Raw genomic sequence first — 20,925 nt, forward strand, 5'->3', positions numbered from 1 at the left:
CTGGGGGGGGGCATCCAGTGGCTTCCGCCAGGCCCCCCCTGCACCCTCTCCTGTGCCCCTGGAACAGCCCTTCTGGTGTCGTGGCTGCTCTTGACCCTGACAGGAAGTGGGCGGAACGCTCTCCTTGCTTGCCCAGCATGGAGGGCGGAACACCGTCAGTTACTGGCCACCGGGCCCGGGTGGCCAGGCCTCTCTGTGTGGCCTCGTCAGCGGTAGAACCGGTGAAGCCCACAGAAGATCGGAGCCAGGCGTGCTCCTGCGCTGTGTGGGGCCTGCCGTGGGGAGCGGGGGCCGTGCCCCCTAGTCTGCCCTCGGAGCTCAGTCATTCCCGTGGGCGCTCAGGCCCCCGGGGTGAGGAGGAGCTGGAGTCTGGAGTGCTCCAACCCTGAGCGTGCATGCTGCCCCCATGCCAGCCTCAGCTCCACTGCTGGACGGAGCAAGGCCACAGCAGAGGCTGGGAAGGGAGGAGGGGGGCGCACCCTCCTGCTCCAGCAGGTCAGGAAGGACGGGGCTGGGGCGTGGGAGGGTGATTTCCGTCAGAGTGACGCCGGTCAGAACAGTACCCAGCCAGGCAGGAGGACCCAGGGTGTCCATGGCCACCTGCTCCACTGACCCCTTGATATATGCACAGGCCCTTCAGGGCACAGCTTCTGACTCCAGATCTTCCCTGTTGATAAGTAACTGTTATTTTTGGAAAGGAGACTTGTGGTTTCACTGATGCTAAAGTTACAACAGACAGTCTTTTGTCGTGTACTTAAGTCCCTTGGCTTCCCTGGTAGCTCAGATGGTAAAGAATCTGCCTGCAATGTGGGAGACAAGGGTTCAGTCCTCAGATCAGGAAGATCCCCTGGAGGAGGGCATGGCAACCCACTCCAGTATTCTTGCCTGGAGAATCCCCTGGACAGAGGAGCCTGGTGGGCTACAGTCCATGGGGGTCCCAAAGAGTTGGATACGACCGCGGGACTAAGCACAGCACAGCACAAAGCCGCTTGAGTCAGTCTGGAGGGAGGTGAGAGGCGCCAGAGCCCTTTTATCCTCGAGTCCCAAATCTGTGAATGCTCCGAAACTGAAACGCTCCGTGGACCTCGTTTGTCCACGCAGTCTGGCCTGACCTGGCCTGAACTGCTGTTGGCAGCGCTCCCCTGGCCGTGAGAGGCTCTGGGGGTTTCCTCTCACAGTTGGTGAAGACCTGGCTCTGCAGATTCGGGAGTGGGCTCTGCACCTTAGAAGGACCCCAATGTGGGGACAATGGAGGAGGAAGGCCTGGGGCAGGGGTGGGCAGGGGCGGGTGCTGGAGGTCCCTCTGCTGCTGGGAGGATTGGGGCCCTGACGGCAGCCTTGATCCCGCCCAGCCTGCAGCCGCTCTTCCCCGGAGCCAACGAGCTGGACCAGATCTCTAGGATCCACGACGTCATGGGCACGCCTGCTGAGAAGACTCTCACCAAGTTCAAGCAGTGAGTGCAGGCCCCAGGCCCCCGCCCCAGGGCTCACCCCGCTGCTGTTCCCCGCTACCTCAGCACAGCCCACTGGGCCCGGGCAGTCGGGAGGCGTCCCCAGGGGTTCACTCGGACCTCGGAGCCTCGGCTGAGGACGGCTCCCAGCACAGGCCGCACGCCTGGCCCGGGGCAGCTCCGCCCGGTGCCCGCGGCACTGACGCCTGGGCTGGGACTTGGGGGAGCCGGGCTCTTGGAGGGCCCCGGCGATGTGAGGAGTGGGCAGCACCCAGCAGCTCCCAGACGCTAGGAAGGTAGGGAGGTGACAACTATGTTGGAGTCTTGTTCTTTTTTTAAATTTTATTTCCTTCTCTGGTGGGAATGTGGTATTAGTCTTTTCAAAGGAAAGTTTTCTTAGCTCTAGAGCATGAGATTTCACACACACACACCCGTTTTAAAAACAGATTTAATGTCGTGGAGCGGTTTTAGGTTCACAGGAAAACTGAGTGGCAGTGCAGAGACCTCCCCCCTCCTGGGGCCGACGCTGCCCGGCGGCACTGGCGCGCAAGGAGCCCAGGGCTGCGGCTCCCTGAGGGGCCTCCCTGCGCGAGGAGTCTGGACGCCTTTGTGCCTCCCCGCGCCACTGTTAGATCGAGAACTGTTCCCTTCAGCGCAGGTCCCTGTGCAGTCTTGACGCTGGACCGGCCACGTGCTCTAAATGGCGGCGTGACCGTTTATTATCATTGGGCTTTTAATGCAGGTCGAGAGCTATGAGTTTTGATTTTCCTTTTAAAAAGGGATCAGGGATACCTCTACTGACCACCAGTCTGTCCCCGCAATGCCTCTCCCTTCTGCACGCCATGGTGGCCTATGATCCCGATGAGAGAATCACTGCCCACCAGGCCCTGCAACACCCTTACTTCCAGGAGCAGAGGTGGGCGCCCTGCTGGGGCCAAGGGGAACGCAGAGGGGCCGGGGGAAGCGCACGGAGGGGCCGGGGTGGGCTGCGGAGGGGCCGAGGGGGACGCGCGGAGGGGCCGAGGGGGACGCGCGGAGGGGCCGGGGGAGTGGGGAGGCGCGCGGAGGGGCCGGGGGGGGGGGGGCGGGGAGGCGCGCGGAGGGGCCGGGTTGGAGGCGCGCGGAGGGGCCAAGGAGCGCACACGGAGGGGCCGGGGGGTGCGCGGAGGGGCAGGTGGTCCCGGGAACAGTGCCCATACCTCTGGGAACCCATCCCTCGTTCTTCTCTGGCACTTTTTTCCAAAAGGAGGCTAGTGGCATCACGGAGGGTAGAAGGAGGGCCTGGCTGCCTTCCAGTCGAGGTCAAGGCTCCAACGTTGAGCCCAGGGAGTCAGAGCAGAACGGGCTAGTGGGGTGAGCCTGCTTGCTGTGAGGCTCCAGAGTGAGCTGGGTGGTGCCTGACGTGGGGAGTGCCTGCGCCGAGGCACCTGACCACCCGTCTGTCCCCTCCTGCCTCGAGTCCCGGAGCGCAGAGCCCAGAGGCTGTCAGGCTGAGGCAGAGAAGGGGTGAGCTCCCCGTCGGTCAGTGGGTGAGATGCACGTGAGCGAGGCAGGGGAGCGGAGGCGGCGGACGCCACGGTGGGTTTTCAAGAGAGGCGCACTTCTGTGCTCCCCACAGGGCGGCCGAGAAGCAGGCGCTGGCCAGGGCCAGGTGGAAGGCTCCCGCTCCCTTCCCCGAGTGCCCCACGGCCCCAGAGCTCAGCAGCGCCTGGCAGACGGCGCAGGAGGGCCGGAAGCAGGTACAGTGTGATCGGGGGAGCCAACGGCCGCAGGGACCCCGTGTCTCCCAGGCAGACGCCCTGGAGGCCCCCCCACCCGCCCGGAGGGGCCGTGAGCGACCTACTGCCAAGCCAGACAGCGTCTGCACACACTGGGGGTGGGCACCGGCTCCAATGGCCGCCGCCCTTGCTGTCTACCAGCTCCTTCCACAGCCTCGCCGGGCGGGTCCTCCCATCCCCAGGGCAAGGCTGCACCCAGACCCAGCGCCGGTCACCTTGTCATGTCCCTCAGACCACCCTAGCTGGGGGACAGGGAAGCCACCCCTGGCCAGGTGAGCCCTTGGCCACTGAGCCCTGCAGGAGCAGGGGCCACCGGCGGTTGCTGCGCACTTAGCCGCTATGGCTTCTCCTGTGAGAGCCTCACTTTTCCCTTCAGGCCCTGAGCCCCCTTCACAGCTGTGGGCAGGCACCGAGCTCCATAGTGACTGCCCGTCTGCCGTTCATCACTCGGCCCGGTGTTTATTGAGGGTCCATCTGCTGGAGGCCGAGGACGCAGGTGTCCCTGCGGCCAGGCTGCCCTCCAGAGAGCGGAACCCCGGGTCCGGCCCGCGTGCTCGTCCAGGAGGCGACCGCGCTCAAAGCTCGCCTCCCGCTCTCTCCCGCAGCCTGCCCTCCCTTCATCTTCCAGGGGGTGGGAGCAGCTGCTCAGCCCCAGCCGTGGACACCCCACTCCGCCAGCCTGAGCCCCTCACTTGGCCCCGGTGACCCTGTCCCCCGCGGCCCGGCCTCCTGCTCAGGTGCGCGTGTGTTTTTCTTGCCGACACCTGCCCAGGGCGCCCCCTGCAGGCAGAACCGAGGCCCGCGCCCGCTGGCGGTGCCTGGACCTCGCGTGAACGCGTGGGGCAGATGGAGTTTGACGAAACTGTGGACCCTGACGTTGGGATCTCATACAGTTTTCGCATGCCGTGAAATTTTCTTCACCCGTTAAAAGCTGTGAAACCCATTAGCTCACTGGCCACACAGGAGCAGGCTGCGGGCCGCGCGGCCAACCCCAGGGGTCAGAGCGGGAAGTGAGACCGCACCACCCCCCCACCGCCGTCCACGCAGGCCTGACCTGGGAGCGGCCCCCCGAGTCTCTGCCTGGGACACGGCGTGTGTTGTCCAGTCACCGTGTGGTCACATCTCACAGTCCAGAATTGTGTGAGGCAGGAGCAGTAAGGGCGCCCCCGTTGCCCTGCCTAATTCCCACAGAGGGTTGGCATCCTGCGCTCATCTGGCCTGCCCCTGTTTCTAGAAACAGCCCCCGAGGCCAGAGGAGAACCACCTCCGGAGGCCGGGGCCGGCTTGCCTGATGGAGCTGCCCAGGCTGAAGCTGTCGGGAGCGGCCAAGCTGGCCTCCTACTCCAGCCCGGCCCTGCCATCCGTGTTCCTCCCGAAGGTGCCGCTGCTGAGACCCCTGAAGTGCGTCGGTGCGGCCCAGAAGGTGGGCGTCCTGCGGCCCCCCGCCCTGCGCTCCCACCTACCCTGGCCCCCACTGAGTGTCTGTCCCTCTCTCTGACAGACAGAGACGCAGAAGGACATCAAGCCCAGCCTGAAGCAGTACCGCCTGCCCACGATAGAGCGCAGAGGTGGGGGCGACTGAGCGCCGCGGCCCCCTGCTCGGGCTGGCTCCCCGCCACTGTGCCGGCGAGCGCGCGGGGGCTCCCGGGGCCGGGCGTCCTGTCCCCGGAGCGCCGCCCCCAGACCCGCACCACCGCCTCGGCCTGGAGCCGCCGGCTGGACAGCCGTGTCCAGAGGGCGGCTTTACTGTGTGTTCGAGTCTAATACATCTGTAAAACCACCTCCTTCTAGGGTTTTATTTCATTTCCATAACGTAAGGGTTTGGGGCAGGGACATTTTGTAATTTTTATATGAATCAGAAGAGAGATTATACTGTTATTACGTGTTGTTTAGGCTGGCTTCACCGCGGGCTCCGCGTGCCTGTAGCCCATCAGTGCTAGTGTTAGCACAGTTCAGCTTCCGGACTATGCCACCGGAGACCCCTGATTTTATTAAAGAGCAAGCTGTCCTCACGGTGTTGGATCCTCCTGTTTGCCGAGTTGAACGCGTGTCCTGACCGTCCTTTATCTTGACTTTTGTGGGCGCGTCAGGGGCACTGGCTCTGCTGGGGAGACTTGGGCGCAGCGCCCGGCTCACCTGATTGCCTCCTGAGGAGGGTGCCCAGGCCAGCACGCGGCCCTGGGGCCCTGGTGTAGTGGTAGGCGAGGGGCGGGCTGCGGGCAGGTCGCCGGCCCAGCCCACAGGGTCCAGCCTCCTCCATGGGTAGAGGGCACTGCTTTGATGGCCCCGGGGGGCAGGCACCCAGCTTCGTTTCTGGGGTGCTGGCAGTAAGTGGGCACAGAAGACACCTGTTTCCCCTGCTGGTGGAGGCCAGGGCAGAGCAGCAGTGGCCATGGAAGGCGGGGGGTGGGGGACTGGGGCAGGGGGCTGGTGTTTCACGGGGACCGGGGGAGGGGTGCAGGGGGCTGTCATTTCACGGGGCCTGGCGGCGGGGGCCCAGGAGCAGGGGGAGGCCTGGGGCCTTCTGGGCTGGGCGCATGGCGAGGGGCCGGCTTCAGGGCCCTCCCGTGGCGGGGTGGCGTTGGGCCGAGAATGACAGAGGGCCCACTTCCGGGGTTGGGGCGGGAGCTGGGGGCGCCGAGGGCTCAGCAGATGAGGGGGCGGCCAGGGACGGGGCCTGCTCGGAGCCAGCTCCCAGCGAGGGCAGCTCTGAGGGCAGTTCAGGGGCATCGTAACCCACTTTGAATACAGAGACGTGAAGGGCTCTGTGCAGTGACTGCACACCTGTCCCCCAGCGTGGCGCTGGGCTGGGCCCCCGGGGGGCTCCCTCTTCAGTGTCAGCGGGTGGGCCCCCTCTCCCGGGTTTGAGGAGCACAGTCCTGCTGCCCCAGGGGCTCCCCGCCTTCCAGGGCTCTGCACCCCGTGGGCCGGCACTGGCCAGGCCTCCGGGGTACAGGTGGCCACCTGGCTCTGCTGCCCGAGTGCTGGTGGTCTCTGTCCACATAGACCCGACCAGCTGTGAGGCGAGGCGGCAGTGGAGAGCTGGCTCCCAACCTTCCTCCTCTCGTCTCGGGAAGGAAGCAAGACCTGCGCTGATGGGAGTTTTCCTGCAACCAGCAGCGTGATCCTGTGGGGACGTTCACGTGGATGATGGCAGGGGAGTGAGTGGAGTGTGTTCACATCTTGTCTAGACTAACATCACTCGGACGTGCCCCCGGTTTACTGGGATCTCTGAGAAATGTGTTTTAGGCACCATGGTTTAGAGCCTGACTGAACAAAGGCCTTCAGAGGGCTCAACTGATTTGACCAAAAGGTCTCTGCTTGGCAGCTGCACACTGTTATTACTGTAGTCACCTGTAGAGTCTGAACGCAGGTGTGGGCCTGACCTATGCTCAGAGCTGCTCACCAGCTGGTTACAACCAAAGTCCCGAGTCATCTCATTAGCCTTTTTGCCGCATGGGGAACAAAGCATTTTCACACACAACCGTAGAGAGAGTCGCGGGTGAGATCTCTCAGCGACAAAAGGTGGGCTCGTGGGCTTTAAGCTGTAAGGAGAAAATGGTTTGTTGAGACCGGAGTCGGCACCCACGTGCCACGGCCGAAGATGGGGACGTGGCAGGAAGTGGCCAGAGAAGCAGCCGGCTCCCCAGAGCTGCCTGAAATCGATCTCGACTGCTGGAGGGCCTCGAGGGACACGGCCTGAGCACCTCAAAAACAAAACTGCAGTGAAGCCAGAGCCAGTTTAACAGAAGACAGACGAGTGGTATATTCAAGACAGCTTTAATATTAACTTTGTGTGAATTAGAAATATCACTCTTAAATGATGAAAATTACTTACTGAAGTGACCCTTTCCGCAACTGCAGACTTACATTATTTATACATATAATACAGAGCTGACTGCATTGGAACAAGAGTATTAAAATAAATGTTAACAGATTAAAAAAGGGCATGTTTGTGCCACAGCTCGGCGCTCCACTGCACCCATATTCAAAATAACTTTGTAACTGCATTAAGCTATTTTAAGTGCAAATAATCTTAAAAAATCTGATTGCAGCATTTGTCTTCCTGAATTACAAGAAATAACTTTAACAACTTTTGTGAGTGCATTCCAGGTTGTCTCCTGACCACCTAAAGTATTAAAAATAGTGCAGAAGCAGGGAAGTACTATATAAACAGTTGGATTTAAGGGGATTTCTCGTCCAAGAAACATTTTTATTTTACACCATGTATGTATGTATAATTATATATATATATATAAAACATTACATTGAATTTTAAGAGTAAAAAGCAAGAAAACCTCATTTCTCATTTTTTACTGCAGCCCAAAAGAACGGTTTAAAACTGGAAACAGCTTGTTGGGGTGCGCCGCGCCGAGCTCCTCGCGGCCTGCCCTCCACGCGGCATTGCTAAAGGTCCCACGCGGCTGGCGCTGCGCTGCGGCTGCTCCCTCGAGACGCGGCCGGGACAAGGACGCCCGAGCAGGCGTGGGCCCCTACACTGCAGTTCCACCTGGAGGAGTGGCCTGGCTGGGGGCTGACAGTGAACCCTGCAAACAAAGCAGTTTCCATTAATCCAGCAAAACACGGGGCGGCGGAGACAGCCACACTCAGCCCTTCCAGCGGCACGCCCAGCCTCGAGTCGGCTGGGGAGCCCACATTTCTCACAGCCCCCTCCGTGTCTGCGTATCGAGTCCCTAACTCAGGGGAGGCCGCTGAGCTGCTTGGCAGGCACGCTTTGGGCAGGGCTTGCCAGGGCGAGAGGGTGGTCGGTCTCTCAGGGCCTGGGTGCTTTGAAGCATCGCTGCCCAAAGGCGAGGGGCACCTCCCGGGGGCAGGGGCTGTTCACTGCCCTCCCCAGGGGCTGCAGCTCGGGGCCGCTGAGGGGTTCCCCGGCTCCCAGGCCAGCTCGCCCAGCGCGGCCCAGAGCCTGCGCCCCATTCCCCAGAGCCGGCGTTCCCCAGGAACAGAGCCTAGTGGCATTTCTTAAAAGTTGTTTGCTCTCTGAGGGTGGTGATGGCGGCGCCCCTCTAGTGGGGGTCAGGAGGCCCCCGAGCTCAAGACGAACCCGAGAGGGCTGAGCCTCATGCAACAACCAGCACTCACATTTCCTCACACTCACTGGGATGCACGTCACAGTCTGGCATTCATTTATTAATAATCTTAAGGTTACACATTGCAACACTGAAGCTACAAATTTCCAGATCTGTGAACACTATTCCAAAGAAGATGTGGAAAGTCACCTTATTTCTGTAAGCCTGTGCTTCAGCCTAGAAGCTAGTTACTGGGCGGCAGGGAGAAAAAGGGAAAACACGCTGGCAGGCCTCCGTCAGAGACTCCAGACCACGCCCTAGGGGAGGCTGGCTGGATGTGTGAACCGAGAGCACGGTGCGGATGGCCCGCTCCCCTGCCGCTGCGGGCCACTCGTGAGGGTGGCCTGTCCTGCCTGCCTCCTCCCTGAGGATTTTCTCAGGACAGAGCATCTGGCCTCAGAGACCCTGCTGGTGTCCAGCTGTCCAGACAGCCAGGTAGATGCCCGTCTGTGCCCTGGACACTGGACAGCTGGCAAGGAAGGGCTTTACGAACACCCCGAAGCACCAGCTCTCTCCAGCCTGGAATCCACGAGCCCTCCTACCAGCCCCCAGGAAGGAAGCCGGCTACAGGAGCAGCGGCAACTCTTGAGTCTAACATTCAGGAGGCCGATCTGGTCTCACCAGAGTTGCCGCTTTATTCCTGCTAGTGATTTCGTATGAGAATTGATCAGAATACCCCAGCTCTTAGTCTGGGTTTGATTATACTAAACTGATAGAATTAAACCTTGTTTCATAAGAATATATAGAAGTAGTAACATTTCAACTAAAAAACGATTTACAACCACGGAACACATCTTTGGGGCGCTACTGAGATTGGAGGCCCTGAGAGCAAGAAGGGAGCGTGAGGGTCTTGGAGGCCCAGGTCAGAGCCAGCCCTCGTCCTGAAGCCTCCCCGGGTCCCAGCAGGGCTCCCCTCCACCCCCAGCTACCTTGGACTTGCCCCTCAGGCCCTCGAGGGGGTGGTTGGCGGACGGGCTGGTGGCACTGGTCCAGGCTTGGTCAGTCAACTCTCCGAGTCGCTCTCCCCGCCCAGACTGTGACGTGCACACCGGCCCCAGGACGGGTCCTGCTGCAGACAGACCAACAGCCTCCTGAGCCCCAAAGGAAAGGGGCACGGGCGGAGCTCCGGTGCCAGGTCAGCCTCACCTGCGGGGCGGGCCTGCACCTGCCCTGGAAGGCTGACCCCTGGGGCTCTGGTCCGAGGCAGCCTGCCGGGAGCTCCCCTGAACTGCCCCACCGGCCCCGGAGACTTGTGGTGAATCTCCGTAAAGTGAGGCCCTTTCAGAGATGGTACAAAAGCGATGCGAGCTAGCACCTGGCTGCCTTCCCCCCGGGGCTGCTTCGAGCTATGGATACGTTTTCCCTAATTCAGCCACAAGGTTCCCACTACTCCTGCTGCCCAGACGGTTGCATAAGAGAACCAAAGAAAAGCTGGACAGAGCAGCTGCACGTGAGGCTTGGGTCCTGCACTCAACGAGCTAGATTTAGGACATGGGTGCGGGGCAGCGAGGGGCTCACTCAGCCGGTGCCTCCTCCGGGCCGTTCCCTGGCACCTGGATCCGCCCTGCCCCAGACACAGCGCTCACCAAGGCCTGCGACCTTGGCTTCAGGGGGCAACTCCCCTTGGGCAGCCCTGACCTGCCCGCTGACAGGTCACACGGATGATGACGCGCTTCCTCCAAAAAGGCCACTCAACCTGGGAAAAGTCACCCAGAGAAAATGACCATGCTGTTTACAGACATCTGGGGAAAGGGGAATATTCTGAGGGAATATCCAGTTATAGGCTCTGGTGAGAGCTGTGCTGGGGAAGGGAGGCCCTCCCGCGGCCTGCAGGCTCCGGCCCGCTGACCCGCTGTGGCTCTGAAACCCGCTCTGGTCTGCGGACCTCCGCGTCTTCAGGAGCATCCAAGCACGAGTGGAGTCACACCTGCACCTGATGGCTGCAGAGGCTGCCGACACCAGACGCGGTGGGGCTGAGCGCCTTGAAGAGGCCCGCTGGTCCAGAATCTGGTCCAAAATCGCCTGTTTCAACAGGCATTGGAACTTATTTTTTCAAGGTAAAAACTAGTGGTTTTTAAAAGATCAAAATGTTGCACCTGTGTCTTTTTAAACTTCCATGAATCTACTAGAATTCAGGGCCTAAAACCTACTCCAGGGCCGAGGAGACGGCGTCTGGCTTCTGCAGGAGCGGGTCACTCTGAGGGCGGAGAACCTGACGTCTCTCCCGCTCCAGCAGCTCCGAGTCAAAGGCGGGCGAGGGCCCCACTCTCAGGAGGCCGCACCATCGGGCGGGTTCTGGAGACCCTGAGGAGAGGCGGCCAGGAGGGAGTGGCCAGAGGCTTTGCCCGCCCCGCCAGGCCCGGACGGAGACAGCAGGGATCACCAGCTGAGTGGGGATTCCCAGGGCCCGACGAGGGCGAGCCCCGGGTGGGACATGCAGGTCCAGGCCCAGAATTCTTGCTGAGAAGCTTCCAGAGACGGAGGTACCAGTGGTACCAGGGCGCAGGGTGAGGGGCCAGCCCCTCCTCCCCGCCCGCTCACGGCGCTCCCTCTGCACCAGGGGCCTCAGGGCCCCAACAGCACTGACAGAGCCCCTGCAAACAGTTCGAGACTCGGAGGAGGAAGCCAACAAGTCCACCGGGGCAGGGCCGCTGCAGAAGCATGCCTGCGGCCACCTGGACTCCAGCCGGCGGCCTCCCAGCGTCCGCACAGACGGGCCACCAGCTCGCGGCAAAGGGGGCTCGGCCGAGAGGAAGGTCACAGGAAACAATGAATACCTCCGATGGTCAGAACAAACATTCCATTTAGTAAGCTTCGAATCAGGAAAAACTCAGAATCCAGTAATAAGAGGTAGAAATTCCTGGGGCTATTTGTTCTCTAAACATGAACAGAGCCCTTAATGTTACAGCATTTAAAAGCTTTTCATTTTTTGGTTCACTGAGATTTTTTTAAGTTTAGATGTGAAAATGACTTAAAAATTATCTATATTTACAGTTCATTCACACGTTTATTTAATGTCACTATACACAGGACAATCCCAGAGTTCTTCAGAATATCAAGAACGGCGTTAAGTCTCTAGCTGTGACAGTGACAAGGGACAGCTGAAAAGCAGGGCGATGAAACAAAAGCATGACTTTCTTAAAATTACAAAGTAACAATGCTGATATTAAAGCTTCATTAATTACTGCAACAGTTAATTTACCAACATTTTGTTAGGAAGGCTCTTTATGAAATTTATTCAAGTTTTCAAGAAATCAGATAAAAATGTAAAAAAAAAAAGGAAATACATAGGCGTGTTTTTTTGTTGTTAAAGGTAAAATATTCATACAATGTTAAACAGCGTTACCTAACACAGTGACCTTTAATAAGCTTAGGTAACCAGAAACCAAAGATGCAGAAAACCTTTCTTTTACATATTTAAGTTGAGAGACAGCGACATTAACTGTGACACAAAATCCATGTGACAGATGCAGCAATGAACAAAACTCAGTACCAGCGGGGACCACTTCCCTCTCTGGAGGGAACCCGTGAACTTGGCTCTGAGCTTCAGTGGGAATAGCTGGTACCAGTGCCTCTGGAGGTGAGCCCCGGACCCCCCGCCCCCTTCACTGTCCTCCTCACTGGCCAGCACTGGGGCGTGGGGCTGAGCCCCCTGACGACCCAAACAGGGGATAGTCCCAAGCAGCCTAGCATGACCGGTGCACGCGCTGGGCGAGGAGAGGGCCTGGCCGACAGCACCCTGCCTGTGGGCCACGAGGTAGACCTCTCCGGTCACTCGTGAGCCCTACATGCGAATGTGGCGGAAGGAAAGCCCCGGAATGGACACCCCGACACAGCAGGACCACCTGCGCAGGGCCCAACCGCCTCCCCTCAGGCCCCAGGTACAGGGGCCAGCGGCCGGGTCCCCTCCATGATCTATCCAGGGCCCAGCGGCTGGGCCCCCCCAAAATCTATCCAGGGGCCCCCCATGACCTATCCAGGGTCCAGCAGCCGGACCCCCCCCAAGATCTATCCAGGGGCCCTCCATGGTCTATCCAGGGCCCAGCAGCTGGGCCCCTCCGTGATCTATCCAGGGGCCCACCATGATCCATCCAGGGCCCAGTGGCTGGGCCCCCCACAGATCTATCCAGGGGCCCCCTGGGCTGGGCCCTCCGCACAGGATGGGACCCCATGTGCATCCTTCCTGGGAAATCCAGTCGGCCTCTCCCGCCAGTTCCTCCTCAGACACTTGGATCCACCCTCATGGCCTTTGGGTGTTCACAGGACTTCTTCCCCGGAGCCCCCACCGGCCCCTTGGTGTCCCCTTACCCTTTGAGCTTCCGCACCAAGAAATCAAAGGCCTCCCTCTGACAGGAGGTGACGAGAATCTCGTCCACCGGTGCAGACATGGATAAAACAGCTTCACCAACTCCAGTGCAAATGCAATACTCGACAGCTTCTTCCCACAGGAGGTGGAGAGACGGGGAGAAATGGCTGCAGGCCCGGAGGGGCCAGAACACTGAGGATGCACGCACGCCTGAGGAACTGAGGCGGCTTCCTGGCACCCTGTTCCTCCCTGCTTCTGGGAGCCTGCGACTGTCACCGTGGTGCCTCGTTCCCGTACTTCTACTCCTCAGTGTTCTTCCATCAAGGTTGACCCTCAGTCCCAAGGGCTCATAGGAGAACCCTTCCAAAGTGCCAGAAGGTCTGGCACAGAGATGAAATTTAATATTCTTCACCACGATGCAAGTCAATTCAGAACCCAAAGCTCCTGATTATTTTTAAAGAGTCTGCCTACTCCCTCTTACACATTTGTTTTTAAAAGAAGGCAAGGTTTTCCCAAGGCTTTCTTTTCCAGTCCTCCCGGAGAGGAGAAACACAGAGAAGGGCCGGGGCTGGGGCGGCCCGGGGATTCAGAAGCCAGAATCACCCAAGCCACAATGCGACCCTAGCTCCTGGGTTTCCTAGAAGGTTGAAAAGAGGAGCCCGAGCAGGGCAGGCAGAGAAGACCCCCCACACACACTTGGGGGTCTTGGCTTATGGGCCGCCCTGAGCGCTTTATTTCTGTGCTTTTTCATCAACGCATCTCAATGCATGATGGAAAATCTTGCTGACTGAGCCATCACAGATTCTGTCTAAAGCTGTTTTATTCCAGAGGTGAGGTTAGAAAAGGTATTTTTGCTCAGGATAATGTTCCAGCTGAAAAACGGACGAGTTTCAGTGAGGAAGCTCAAAGTTTGGGGAGAAAAGTTGCAAAGGCCACTCCCTAGAACCCCCTCAGCAGGCCACTGCTCCTTATACACCTGCAACTGGAACCCCTCAAAGTCGAAGCAACCCCTCCTGACCCCAGGCCACAGAAGCCGGGACCCTGAAAACAAACCCAGGGGCGGTGGGGAGGCGCTGCGTGCCCCCGGCCTCTCCTGAAGCGCCAGCAACTTTCGTCCTGGTCTCGGAGAGCCCCCCGCACCGTCCTCCTGACAGCAGCAGGGCTCTGCCGGCCGTCCAGGCGCAGGGCAGGCCTCGGGGGGCCCTGCCCCGTCCAGAGCCAGCCTGGGCCTTCCAGCCCCTCCCCAGCTCCCAACACCCAGCCAGGGCCCCAGACAGGGTACAGACAAGACATCAAGGGCACACTAACCCGCAGACACCGCAAGAGCAAGTCTATGACCAAGTCCCAAACCCCAAACCGTGCAGGGACGACGTTTTTTAAGTTTGGGGTGGAGGAGATGGACACAGGCTTCCGGCAGCACGTTTCATAGCTTGTTTTTTAAGGAACCGACAACATCCTCCTCTTGCTCACTACCCCGCTCCCATCCACAGGCCAGCCCTGAGTGAGTTAGTGTCTGCCAGGCGGGAGGAGGCAGAAAGCGCCCCAGAACAACACGGCCCACCCGCAAAGCGCTCAGAACCAACAGTCCCGCAGGGCGCACTCTCCCCACCCCCACCCTCTCAAGGCCACTTACCTGCGTCAGCCACTCTTCACTTGGGCCCAGTATCAAGTCCTGAATTTTGAAACTGCATACTCAATGCCTCAGAAGCATCCGACACTGAATTTCTAATGCGATGCAGGTACAGAAGCCTCTGGTACTGAACTTCTAATACTATATCAGGTACACAGAACTGCACACGGGCTGTGGGCTCCTCTCTCCATCTGACAGCCTCAAGCCTGAGACGCTCCGCAAGGATGGCTGCCTTTGCTACCTGACTTCAGTTAACATTTAGGAACAAAAGGCCATCTCTTAAAGGCAAATAGGACGTTAGCATTCCCATGGACTGCGGTTCTCACACGGAAGAACACCGCCTCTGCTGTCGCGGCGTGAGGGAGTGCCAGGCAAACAGTGCGGGGCTCCGGCCCTGACCGAGGGCAGTGGGGGCTGGGGGGGACCCGGGGGGCCCAGAGCTGCTGCTGCACCAGAGTCTCGACCCACAGAGAAACCAAGCCTGCACTTTGCTGCATCGCATTCACTACTCAAACCAGTGTGAACGATCAGGGTCTCTGTATTTAATCACAAAGGTGTACACAACGAAATACAAACCAAGTGACCCAAGTAAGTTACTAACACCATCGTCATCTCGATGTGGAACGTACAGCTCCAAGAGCCACTTCGTCCACAGTGAGCCAAAGAGCGACTGCGCCCACAGCTCATCCTCACGCTAAGGAATCAAGCCAAACAGAGTGGCTTCCCCTGGAAGTGGGCGCAGCCAAGTCAGGGGGGCACTGGGGGAGCCGCTGCCACAGACGTGGGGTGCCTTCCAAGAACGATCCAGAAGACGGACACGCTGCACCTGCCCTCTGCCTCTTGTGGGAACCTGAAACCCAAACAGGGGAGAGGCGGGAAGCTCTCTGAACCCTGGGTCCTGTACAAAACAGAGCTGAGAAGGCTCACGAGGGCCTGTGGTCATGTGCCTCGCTGAACAAAAAGCAAACAAAAAAAACCCAACCAAAACCCCCACAAAAAAAAAACAAAAGAAAGAAAAGAAAAGCTCCTTCCCCTTGCTGGAAAAACATAAGCAAGTCACATCCACCACGCGAGACCCTGGCTGTGTGACAAGAGGCACTTCTGCGCCCTTGGCCCGCAGTCCACGGCAACCGTCCAGGCTCTGAGAGATGTGGCTACTTCATCAGTGCACAGAATCTCAATCAAAGTGCTACAAACTGCTTCTTTGAAAAAAGATGTTTATTAAACAATTTTAATTGTCATAAAATGACTAAAATGGGTTTTAAAAATTAAGGCTCTTCTCTTTCTGTGGATTGCCAGAACAATGTAAAAATAATATCAATCAACCCTGCTGAACACTTTGTTCCTAAAGTTAAATTTCATAGATTCCTAAACAGTTTATGATTAAGATAAAAAATTGGACTATAAATGACAATTAATGGCCGTCTGTATTGAACATACACTCTGATCAGGTGTACAATATTCTAATTGAGTAGTTAAGCAAAAATATTCCAGTTAAAGCAGAAATTTTAATTTTAGCATTTTAAAGTCATTGTTTCCCCACACTGGCATGATTTTCCTAAAATCGAAATAGTCTAATACAGGAAGGCTAACCGTGGGACTCTATACTCGCAGGAGGGTGACTGACTTGGCTGGCAATTAGTTTGATTATATTTTTTAAACGTTCTAAGGTAAATTATCAAATGATTTGGAATTATATGGCATGCAGTATCCAAAATTATGGCTCTGATGCATTTAGATTTACATTAAGAATAAGAAGTGTCGTTCACATTCGTTGTACACCCCACCCCTCCCGCAAGAAAAAAATCGCTACCTATTCAAGTTCTAGATCTGGTGCAGCATTAAGGATTAAAACTTACCACTTTACCAGGCCTTCCCCATGTGCAAATAAATCCCTCCTGACAAGCAGTGACTATACAGTCTTCAAGAAAAATTAACACAGTCAGTCTTTCATGTGCTATCTTTTTACAGATGAGCGGCTCTAACAAGGGGACGTCTTCCATGCGAGGGCACAGGGGCGTCCCCAGGGCTTTCGCTGGGTCCGTTTTGGTTTTGGTGACGAGGTTCAGTCTGTCGCTGCTCTTGCTGGAGATGTGTCCCATGCTGTGGTTCCGCTTGTGGTCTTTCTCGTGGTGCCTGTCCTTCCTGTCGTGCAGCGAGAGTGTGGCGAACTTGCTGACCCCAGCAGCGATGGCGCCGTCTGCCACGCTGCCCTTGCTGCCGGCGCTGGAGACGGCGGCGTGCGGGAGGCTGTTGGACCGTGGCAGCGGGGGCGGCGCGGCGCTGCCGGGCGTGGGCACGCTGTTCCCGGTGCTGCCCGCGGGGGGGCTGGTGGCGTTCATGACGTTCGTGTGTGTCCGCGCGCGCGAGAGGGGCTGGTGGGGGAAGAGGATGTCTTCCGTGAGGTCCCACAGGCACAGCTGCGTGTCCTGGCCCACGGAGCCAAACCGATACGTGACGCTGACGGGCCGGCTCTCAGTCGAGTTCCGCTTGGACAGCCGGGACTGGGTGCTGTTCGCTCGGTCTCTCCCAAAGTGAAGAAGGTCCTGGAAGTCCTCGTCACTGCCACTGAACTCCATGGGGTCGCTCTCTTCCACGCTGGTGGTGTAGGGGTCAAAGGCCACCACGCTGACCCAGGACTTGTGCCCGTGGCCCCGCGCGATCACGCGGCAGTCCCCAAAGGACCAGACGGTCACCAGGTCGTCCTCTCCGCCCGCCACGATGTACTTGCCGTCGGGGCTCCAGCACACGCACAGCAAGCCTCCAAAGTAGCTTTTCATGGTGCCATGCAGCTCCACCGAGTCAAAGTTGAACACCCGCAGGAAGCCGTCCTGGCTCACACACGCCAAGAACTTGCCATCTGGGGAGAAAGCAAACTCGTTGAGGGCCCCCTCGCCCACCGTCCATTTGAGGAGAGGGTTCCTCGTGGATTTGCTCTTGCAAGTGTGCACGGCAAAGCTCTCCCCCTGCTTCAGGAGCTGGTAGTGGGGGGCTGTGGTGCCACAAGTGTGCTCCACATTATACAAGTACATGTTCCCACTCGAGTGGGCTACTAGGAAAAGGCTTTCCGAACCAGGAACCCATTTGACACAGGTTACTCGTGACTTGTCTATTAGTCTCTGTGAAGACAAAGGAGAACAAGTTATCACAATGGAGAAGTTTTCAAGGTCTACTTTTCCAGCAAGAAACCTTGTCTGCTTCTCGGTGAGAATGGACACATCCGTCCAGGCGTTCCACGCCCCAGCCTGCGGGCAGGGCAGAGAAGGGCATTTGGGCCCTCGTGGAATCGCTTTCTAGGACTGCACTGAGGTGTCGGGACGCTGGCTTGCACTGAGGGTGTCAGTTATTCAGCAAACCCTGCTGGGAGCCCAGTCTGTGCCCGCGCGACGCTGTGCCAGGCTCAGGACGCACCAGGGCGGGGGCAGCCCTTGGCGCGTCACACATCCGACTCGGGAGCCCGGGGTCTGGGACTCCAGCACCTGCACAGCCTCCGTGCAATGCGGCCCCTGGGCAAGCCTCGCGGGCCCCACGGCTGAGTGCTGGACCGCCCCAGGCGCTCTGCTCTGCTGTTTTGCGCCCTCACGGCCCCTGTGGCCCGTCCCCACGGCACCTGCCCCTTCAGACTCCCGGGGGTCAGGGGATGGTCCACGTGCAGCCAGCAACACCCAGGACAGGAGCGCACACCTCCCTGGGCTCTGACCTCAGCCCTGACTCACTGACTGCCTCACTCACCATCCCTGTCTTGCGTGTATTCTTACAGGCCATCCCCCCACCTTCTTTGGAACAAGGCGGTGTTTAAGAACATTAACAGATGATTAACACCTAATCTCTACCCCACGCTTATTTTTGACCCACTGACCAATTTTAATGGGCACAGATTGGGAGTTTTCCCTTTAAAACCAAAAGCATAAAAGGCAGAAGCAGAAACTCCCTGAAGGATGACCCCCACGTCCGTGCCCCTGCTTGCACACCTTGCACGGAGCTCACCGGCCCCCAAATCATGGCACCAGAAACCACTGGGGTTCCCAGGACCCAAAGCTCCCAGCAAGTCCTGCTGCCACCCCCATAACTGGTGCTCTGGGAGCCCTCAGGCTTGGGAGGCGATACATGCTCCCACTTCCCCCGTGTGGTTGGGATTCCCTGACCCGAGCCTCAGGGGGCCACGGGCCACAGGGACGGGAAGCCCACCAAGACACGGGGCCCCGTGCCTAGTCGGCTTCGCGCCGTGCGTCTGCTGCATCTCTACAGAAAGTCACAGAAAATGAGGCCCCAGAAGAGAGGTGGTCAACCTGTCCCCAGCTAGGGAGGAGCGGGGAGGCCCGACCCTACGAGGTGCAGGGCCAGGGGCTGGGGCCTGCGGGCCGGGTGAGGGCTCCAAGCAGCAGGCGGCCTCACTGTCACTGCAATCTCACAGCCGCACACTCACCCTCGCGCCCTTCCTCTCCTGCCCGGGACCCACCGGTCCAGCAGCTGACCTGCACCAAGGCCAACAACCTGCAAGCCCAGGCTGCTCTGCCAGGGTTTCCACAGGAGGCCGGGGGCACCTCACAAGCCCCCAGGCCTTGCTGTACCCAGTGGGCCAGGCTGTCTCTCTGAATGTGACCCGCCTGGGGGCCGAGGATCCCAGGACCGTGCGGCTCACCTCCCGGCCAGGGCCTCGAGGGGCAGCTGCAGAAGCGACCTCTCCCCCGTCCAGCTGTGTGTGGCCTCAACTCCTGCACCTCATATCTCACTGCAACCAAACCTCATCTCAATCTTTCCAACATCTCTCCATTTAAGGATGAACACAAAAATATCTAGCACTATGGTCAAGAGAAAATTTTATTTCTGGCTTAAAAAGACACTGCAAAAATGACTCCATTAGAACTCAAAATTGTAATGCTATCAAATAAAAATGGCATTTCTCTGCAACTGTGAGGTATGGAGATACAGAATCACGGCACCGTTATTAAATACATGTTACTGGGGAGCCAAAACACGTTTCAAGAGTATCCCACGCTTAAAAGGTGCACTGAGCCTGCTGTAAGCACACACACGGATACAACTTAGGGACTGAAACCAGAGCCCACCTCCGCGCCCTGCTGGGGCACCAGACATGCCACACCTCACCACCTGCAAACCACCCAAACCAACGGCCCACAGCTCCAACTCCAACGTAGAAAGGGCTTCTCCAGTGCTCTGCACCGTCAGTCTGCCACCAGCCTGTGCACAAGGGCAGGGAAAAGCTCCTCTTCGTCTCGGGGACCGTGGGTCTGGGCGCGTGGTAGGCACGTCAGGACAGCAGTGCTGACCTCTGACCCGAGGATCTGCTCTGTGGCCAGGCCCTGAGCACGAGGCTTTGCATACATAGACCCCACGACGTAAGCTTTTGTTTTTTAAATAGGTGATACAGTCATAATTCACATATAAAAGTGTCCAGCTGAAAGCCTCACTCACACCCCTCTCCCCACCCCAGAATCACTGTCGCTGGCTTCCTGTCCATCTCCCAGGGTCTTCCTGTGGGGACACGGCAAGTACAGGTACATGTGGACCCAGCTTCCTCTTTTGCACCGTCTGCACCTCTGCTTTCTCACCCAGTCACACACCACGCGCATCGGTCGGTACTCGTCCGAAGATGGCCTCTCCGTGCCTTCCTATGGTGCAGAGGACTCAACAACACGGACGTGCTGCGCTGCATCTGAAAAGCCCCTGCTGACGGACACTTACGTGGCAAAGACTAACTGGTGTGTGCTGCAGCCTTCACCGGTAGACACAGCTGCAGGGTACGGTCCTAGTGGGATAGCTGGTCAGAAGGCGCACGCACTGGCAACTGTTTCCAGGGATCACCAGTTACCGCCCACGGAGGATGCAACAACGTCTACTCCACCGGCAGGGTGTGGGTGTCCCGCTCCCCACAGGAAGGCAGGCACGAGTGCCCTGTCACCCCTGGGGGACAGGCTCTGCGGGGCTCCCTGCAGGCCCTCCCGCTCACCACCCACGCCCATTCGTTCACTCCTGCACTGAGCACAGACGACAAGCCGACATGGACACGCCACTCACAGCCGTCCCTTCCCGCGGGGAACTTGCGTTCACGAGGGATGAAAAGGAGGGGAATGGACAGGGTCTGCTGTGAGCGAACACCGAGCAGGCACAGGGACAGGGGGCGGGGAGGAGGGACTCAGCTTCACAGGAGCGCCTGCGAGGCCTCTGCCCTGGCATGCGGGCTCGCCGAGCCGAGAAGGAAAGGGCAGTAGACAGCGGCTGGAGGCGGCGGCAGGGCGTCCACACAGAAGGGCAGCAAGGGCGCGGACGGGGAGCCAACCACGAGCTGTCGTCCTGGCGACGCGCCAGGTGACTCCCGGCACAGGCCTCTCAGCCCCCGGTGAGGTGCGGGACACATGTCCTGGGCTGGCTAGGAGTCTCTGAACCAAGTTGCTCTGGGCTATTATTTCATACTGTTCTTGGTTTGGGTTTAACAAAAAGAGAACAGAAGTCAAGAAACAAATACCTAGAATACCCTGCTCAGTAACTAGAACGAATGCAGCCCAGTCTCGGGACCATAAGGGTATACTTTTGTTCTAGAAAATGTCTAGTAAACAGAGTAAGGCATCTTAGTTCTTGAAGTTAAGAAACGGGATTTCCCTTCTGTGCTTCCATTCTCCAGTTTCAGTGAGGCCTTGAGCTGGACGAG

General features: G+C 58.4%; 2 protein-coding genes across 29 annotated transcripts in view; one reads left to right on the forward strand and one right to left on the reverse strand.

Annotated features, from left to right (window-relative positions):
• MOK (MOK protein kinase) overlaps positions 1 to 5,241 on the forward strand; it is a 42,988-nt gene extending 37,747 nt beyond the window's left edge. For 9 of the 14 annotated variants that reach the window (XM_086362876.1, XM_086362882.1, XM_086362883.1 and 6 more), the window contains 5 exons: positions 1,353 to 1,454; positions 2,194 to 2,367; positions 3,070 to 3,190; positions 4,464 to 4,652; positions 4,731 to 5,241. In XM_086362876.1, the coding sequence (XP_086219002.1) occupies positions 1,353 to 1,454; positions 2,194 to 2,367; positions 3,070 to 3,190; positions 4,464 to 4,652; positions 4,731 to 4,811 (667 nt within the window). In that variant the 3' untranslated portion in view covers positions 4,812 to 5,241. Of the gene's footprint in view, positions 1 to 1,352; positions 1,455 to 2,193; positions 2,368 to 3,069; positions 3,191 to 3,834; positions 3,967 to 4,463; positions 4,653 to 4,730 lie in introns of all 14 variants that reach the window. The other 5 variants (XR_015149398.1, XR_015149401.1, XR_015149399.1 and 2 more) reach the window with 5 other exon arrangements.
• A 1,752-nt stretch (positions 5,242 to 6,993) lies between these two features.
• WDR20 (WD repeat domain 20) overlaps positions 6,994 to 20,925 on the reverse strand; it is a 64,805-nt gene continuing 50,873 nt past the window's right edge. For 5 of the 15 annotated variants that reach the window (XM_086362864.1, XM_086362862.1, XM_086362861.1 and 2 more), the window contains one exon: positions 15,456 to 17,374. In XM_086362864.1, the coding sequence (XP_086218990.1) occupies positions 16,097 to 17,287 (1,191 nt within the window). In that variant the 5' untranslated portion in view covers positions 17,288 to 17,374 and the 3' untranslated portion in view covers positions 15,456 to 16,096. Of the gene's footprint in view, positions 7,777 to 14,835; positions 15,106 to 15,455; positions 17,375 to 20,925 lie in introns of those variants that run through there. The other 10 variants (XM_086362865.1, XM_086362869.1, XM_086362868.1 and 7 more) reach the window with 4 other exon arrangements.

This window comes from Bos grunniens, chromosome 21 (genome assembly GCF_055505025.1).
Source record: "Bos grunniens cultivar Pamir isolate PY7600 chromosome 21, Bosgru_T2T1.0, whole genome shotgun sequence".
Lineage (NCBI taxonomy): Eukaryota > Metazoa > Chordata > Mammalia > Artiodactyla > Bovidae > Bos > Bos grunniens.